At 37.9% G+C, this 6,500-nt stretch overlaps 1 protein-coding gene across 1 annotated transcript; it reads right to left on the bottom strand.

Annotated features, from left to right (window-relative positions):
• Window positions 1-847: 847 nt before the first annotated feature.
• On the bottom strand, window positions 848-5,144 carry LOC112515166 (protein FAR1-RELATED SEQUENCE 5-like). The gene is made up of 3 exons (XM_025121843.1): window positions 2,931-5,144; window positions 1,110-1,263; window positions 848-1,025 (listed from the first exon to the last, which is right to left on the bottom strand). Exons 1-3 carry the CDS (start codon window positions 5,142-5,144, stop codon window positions 982-984), a joined length of 2,412 nt encoding a protein of 803 aa, XP_024977611.1. The 3' UTR covers window positions 848-981.
• Between the last annotated feature and the right edge of the window lie 1,356 nt (window positions 5,145-6,500).

The following is a 6,500-nucleotide window of genomic DNA, read 5'->3' as shown; positions in this document are numbered from 1 at the left end:
AAATAACTCTAAAAACTGTTGTACAAATGGCCAAAATGCCCCTCAGGTGAGGGCACTTGATAGAAGGGCATTAACGTCATTTAGGACAAGGGACGATTGATGCAAGCAAATTAAAACGCTGAGGGTCTGGTGTAATTTGGAAACTGGAGTGACAATCGGTAGAGTTTTGATAAACCATAAGAACGATTGGTGTAATGTTCTCTTTATTATACGATATGAAAGATATACTTGAATGAATTTCCATAAGAAATATCACATTCTCTCCAATTAGTTTATATTGGTAATCTAGTCTTAGTCATACTAAATCTACATATGTTTTTAGAGTATGATAAAAAAAAACATGCTTAATAGAGAGGGGCAAAAAGGACCAGCCACCGGTTAAGGACTCAAACCAGTTAAAAGATGAGCAGTTAATTAGGGACCGGTTAGGACCAGTAGGTCTCTATCAGTCACACAGTTTTTGGCCAGACAGTTACTATTGGACAGGTTACTCCAGTGCTGGGCAGTCAATCGCGGTGCTATTGCAATTACCGGTGATTGAGGAAATAGCGGTGGTCAAATAGTGGTCCTACCATTAGCGGCGCTATATACCGCTATTTACTGCTATTTGCCACTAGTGCAATTAGCTCTTTCATGACCTTTACAAACTCCATTATTATGTTGCTTGTGTGGGACTTGATTTGTTTTACCTTGCTTGATATGTACTTCTTTAATCTTTACTTCTTTATATGCATAATTTTTTTGTATTTCGTATATAAACCTAACTTTTTATGCCGCTATGCCAATGCAATAATCAAATCACGGTCCTGACCACAATTACTTAACTGCATAGCTCTAGTGGGATCTATCATATGGACAGCTCTATCTTATATCATATAATACAACTACTAACCAAGAAATCATGGTCTCCATATGTATACTATTTACATACTTCATAAGATAAGAGAAACTTGCCTGATTTGTATGATTTACTTCAAACACCTATATAACAATGGAGGGAATATATACTCCACTTCTGTTTAGCCCTGCTATGATGATGTAAAGACCTAAACTCGTCACAACATAAAATGGGTGAAAGCAATGATAAGTTCAGTTGGATTCCTTCATACCCAATTTAATATTCTGGACCTTAACAGTCAGAAGTAGTCTCTGCTGTTCAATATCCTTGAGAACAGAAAGCAAGTTTCCCCGGTAAACTTCACATTTTCGTTGTGTATGCTCAAGCTGCCGTGATAGTTTATGTATCATCTTATCTTGCTCATCCTACATAGAAAGTCAACCGTAATTGATAAGTAACATTGACGAAGCATTGAATAATGTTGACAGTGAGCATAAGATCGTAGCAACTCACTGTACACATACTAATTAGGTGTTTATATTCATTTTAGTTCGGAAACATGTATAGAAACATTATCTGGATAAACAGCAGCACAAACGTTTGAGCAGAAGGCCAGCTGGTGTAAATATATGTGTATTTTTGTGTGGGAAGGAATAAATACATGATATTTTCTTACTAAATAAGATAATTGTTGAAGATTGGCTGCTCTCTAACATGACAAAAATTATTTATAAAATCTTTACTAGATTTAAAATCAAAAACTTTTCAGATAGAAATGACATAGATGATAAGAATGCAGGAAAGACTGTACTTGGCTGGGCAGGAGTGTTTTTATAATGAATTTGCTCTCTCAATTTAAAGCAAAATCAAAGCCAACATTACTTGAACTTGGCCAAGGCCAACATGGGATGAGCAACTGAGATTAGACACAGCAGCTTTAGGCATTTCCAAGGACATGACTTCTAATAGGAGTACTTGGAGATGCAAGACTAGGATAGCAGACTAGGGGTGGGGATCTAGACCGGAGGAAAGAAGCTGGAGAGGTAGAGGTAAGGGATAGGGTTAGTGAGTCGGTAGTTAGATTACCATTAACCCTAAGTTAGACAAAGGGGTGTCTAGTTCACACACCTTAGTCATGTTTCTCCTGTACTTGCCTCTATCTATATTCTTGTTGCTTACTCCTATCTACTTTATCAAAATGTAGTATATTTGTCTTTCTCTATTTCTTTTTTTATTTGTATTGCTATTGCTTACGTAAAAAAATTAATGTTCACACTTTGTACTAGCCGAGGATTTTCATGGAAACAGCCGCTCTACTCTTTACGGTCGAGGCTAGGTCTGCGTACATCTTCCCTTTTCACTTGAGGTTCCGTGGATTAGCATTTTGCTCCCCAGACTGCATCCTGCCCAACTACGAACAGGATTTTCATATTTATATCAGAAGCTTGTGAAACCTAAACTACAAATTGTGGATAACTAGGACAACCTTCCTCACTTTAGTCATTAGATGAATGTAGTTGGGATACAATTTGCTTTTGCCAGTCAATCATGCTTGAACTTGCAACAATCAAACTTGAAAGTCAGTGATTTTATGCATTGAGGTGTCCCATTTAAAGGCATTGATGAACTTTACTGTAAAATTCTGATAGTTATTAAATGGCTTCCTTGTTCCACAAGGGCAAAGTCTTGTATAAATGTAAGATGCTTTCATTATTATTATGTATTTAAGTTTGAAGTCTCATACTTACATGAAGAAGATAAAAAACCACTGCTTCTAGTTTTACGTTTGCTAATCAAACTCAATATCAATCATCATGATATGATAATATTTTATAAATATAGCCTTTCGCCACTTATGAAATGATGGTACTAGTATTGCTCCATGCATACATATGATGCACACATCCACATGCATGCATATGTGTGTATGTGTGTGTATAAAATAAGGGTTCCCCTACAGCATTGCAAACATCATGTACTTGTAAAACAAAGTAACAAGGAAGACATATAAGCAACGATGTCCTGCTAAATCAAATTAGAATGAACTAAAGTATAAGTTTTTAAAAGTTGTCAAGGTTGTATAACCAATTACCTCAGATTGAAGTCCATCGGACGAATACTGATGATCTTCAGTAGCATTATGTGTGTCAGTATTGTTGGTAGCAGGGTCGCCTTTGCTAGTGCCACCAATCTTTGCATTATTTCTCCCACTCCCACCATTCTTTTTTGCAATAGCAACTTTATTTGCAGCCTCTTGTAGAGCATCAACTGCCACATTGTAAATTTCTACAGTCTCCACACCTCCATCTACAAACTTAAGTGCTTCATTGCGGAGATTGTTGTATCTAACTGTAAAAGATTCTGGAGTAGCATTCGACAAACTACTTGAATGGTCATCCAATGTGACACCACTCTTGGCATTTCTTGTCCACCGCTTTAAAACATAATGAGAAGGTAGAGTAAGAACATTTGTCACCCTAAGAACCGTCAATATATGTGTACATAGAAGACCAGAGAACTCAAACATCTGACAGCTGCAAGTTACTTTCGTCACTCTAGCGTTATATCTAACAAAGTAAGGTTTGTGGTTTGCTTCATACTTGGAAACCTGGAATGTGGATATTGCCTCCTCACTGTCAAGTCTCGTCGCCACAAACGCAAGTGTTTCCACTAACTCTTCTTGGAACTTGATAAACAGCTTTCTGGTATAAACCTCAGCTGCTTGCTTCTCCATTGGAGATGGGGTTTTAAGTAACGGAGCTGCATTAATGGTATCATAATCTGCCTTGACTTCTTTCTCATAGCGACTCTCAAGAGCCTTCTCATACTGTTTAACAAATAATTGTAGAGTGGTAGATGCATTTACATAACCATCAAAATAAGAGTTCATACTATCGCTACGCTGTGTTATAGACATTTCAGCAAAGAATGTGTCCCTCAAATATACAGGCACCCATTGGTCGCGTTCAGCATAAACTGTTTGAATCCACTCGTGTCCATGAATATTGTACCTATCAACTAGGGACGACCAACAAGACTCAAACTCTTCAACAGAATCACTCATATTCACACACTTATGGAGCTCACCTTCAAAACTCGGATGCTCAGCAAGGACACGGCAGAGTTTCTCCTGGCATTCTTTAAATATGTGCCATTTGCAGAACCGGTGACGTGAAAATGGAAAGACTTGTTTAATAGCCAGTCGAATTATCCTGTCATGATCAGTGGTGATTGAAACCGGAGGACGATCAGACATTGCAGCAAGCCATGTTTTAAAAAGCCAAGAGAATGATGACTCAGACTCATTCACCAATAGGGCACAACCAAATAACACAGGCTGCCCATGATTATTTACCCCTGTAAAGGGTGCAAAGGGCAGCCTATACCGATTAGACCTGTAAGTGGTATCAAAAGTAACGGTGTCACCAAAATAAGTGTAATCAGCTCTTGCCTTAGGGTCAGCCCAGAAAATATTGTTCATGAAATGATCATCATCTCCTTGCACTGCATAAAAGAATGATGGATCCTCCAAATGCTTCTTTTTGAGATAGTCCAAGAGAAGTTGTGTGTCACCTCCAAGAGTCCTCTGCTTGCTACTTCTCATGTAATTCCGACAATCACGCTCCGTAAATCCAACATTTGTAATCCCACCATATTCCTTAATCAAAGCTGACATAATCCCACTAGGCCCTATGCCTGCCCGCTGTAACGTATCAATTAAAGATTTTGCGGAACCAGAAACATGACGATGAGATCTAAGGCAGTGTACTTTATCAGGAGGCACAAGCTCATGATTATGATCCTTTACAAAACCTGAAACAACCCACTTCCCAGAGCCTTGAATCTTAACCACCATCATAGCTTTACACCCCACTCTAGTCTCAACCCTTGGACGCTTAACCCTACCACCACCATTTTCACAACTGGACTTTTCCTTATCAGCACGGAATCCTTCCTTAGCACAAACAAACGATCTCTGTGTGATGGCTCCATCACGCCTCGACCTCCTGGACATGCTTACACGAGTACTAAACCCTATCCTACGAGCATACGAGTTGTAAAAGGCCTTAGCAGCTTCCTCAGATTCAAACTCCATCCCCTCATACGGTTCAAGACCTGTATCCCCCCCAGAAACAAAAATCTCTCCACCACCATAACCACTATCCATGGTTCTACCTCCATACTCGTACTGAGTGTCAACAAACATCTTATTTTCATCATCTTCGACATTAACAGCTCCATCCCCTAACCGCATCGTATCAAATTCAATCACATCACTTCCAATTCCCAGTGGCTCAAATTCCATCCTTTTAGAACCCTAATTAAACCTATCTTATTATTAGCAATACGGAAGTGGTCGACAAATTGATATCAAATTGCTACATCTGCTTACAATACCAACACCAATAATCATGTATGCATATGCATATAACAAATCAACACTAAACATACTGACCATTAAAAAATTGCAAACCGTACTGACCGATTTTCAGCTACAAAAAAGCTTCAAAATACGTGATTCCCACTGCAATTCACAAGACTTTCCAAGAATTCTGAGAAGATCCGTTGAATTTTTGTATGGAAATTGAGGGTTTCCAGAAGGGGTTTAGGGCAGGAAACAGGGGAAAGTGATGACAACCGTCCGATTCATAATGTGATAATATCATCCAACAAACTGGAACCGTTAGATTCAGTTGGTTTTGTTCTTGTTTTAAACCCTCGTGGCGTTGACAAGTGTTTTGCTCGCTTTTCTTTTCTTTTCCTTTTAAAATGATTCCAATCTGGCTGCGTTTGTTACATGGGATATAACCATAAAAAACGATACAAAATCCATTGTACAACGTTTAAGTTTAAGGATTTATGTAGAATCTAAAACAGACTTAAGCCTATGTCGTTAAAAATGCACTTGCAGTTGGGTCCCAAACACATATACTTCTCTTTGAATTCCAGATCATTCATTGCGATCTAAATTGATTGTACTGAACGTGAAGCAATCAGCTTCCAAAGCATTGGTGTACTTAATGACTCTCAAGATTTTAGCCTGGTTATGATTAGACGATATATGTCTGCATAATCTAATACAGTTCCAACGGTTGAATAAAACACTCCTTACTGATGTTGCTCATGTACAATGCAATAGTCTTTATTGTATTGATTCTGATTTCTTCTCTGCATCAACAGTGCATAGAGCAGCTTATAAATTAATTATTCTTATTTATAAAATAGGAGACTTTAATCAAGATTCTCTAATGTGTTATTAAAAAGAGTTGCACATCAAGTAGAATAAGATTGGTACAAAACACTTGTGTGTTTCAAGTTACAACCATGGACGGACCTATGTATGTGGTATAGGTGGCACGTGCCACCATATTATTTCTCCACTGAATAGTAAAAAAAATTAGGTTTCGTGAACGGTGCAACCGTATTAATTTGTCGTGTGCCACCGTATGTATTTTGAAACTATAATGAGAACAAGTTTTATTTGGTAGAGTTGGTTTGCAAGGCTTTTATTTCACCTCACACCCAAGTCCGAATCATGTTAGTGTCATTTTCTTAGTCAAACGGTGTCATCGTTTGAAAAAAATTCCATATATATGTTTCTTATAATCAAACAATGTCACCGTTTCAAAAAAAAATTCCTATATTTTTTTTTCTTATGGTC

Source organism: Cynara cardunculus (assembly GCF_001531365.2).
Source record: "Cynara cardunculus var. scolymus isolate 2C chromosome LG 7, CcrdV1, whole genome shotgun sequence".
NCBI lineage: Eukaryota > Viridiplantae > Streptophyta > Magnoliopsida > Asterales > Asteraceae > Cynara > Cynara cardunculus.
Note: the sequence above shows the minus strand (reverse complement) of the source record. Positions and strands in the feature narration are given on the sequence as shown.

Coding starts and splice junctions, on each gene's coding strand:
- LOC112515166 (XM_025121843.1), bottom strand. CDS start 5,144: ATGGAATTTGAGCCACTGGGAATTGGAAGTGATGTGATTGAATTTGAT. Junction 1,264..2,930: donor CCGATGGACTTCAATCTGAG/GTAATTGGTTAT, acceptor CTTTCTATGTAG/GATGAGCAAGATAAGATGAT. Junction 1,026..1,109: donor GGTCCAGAATATTAAATTGG/GTATGAAGGAAT, acceptor TCATCATAGCAG/GGCTAAACAGAAGTGGAGTA.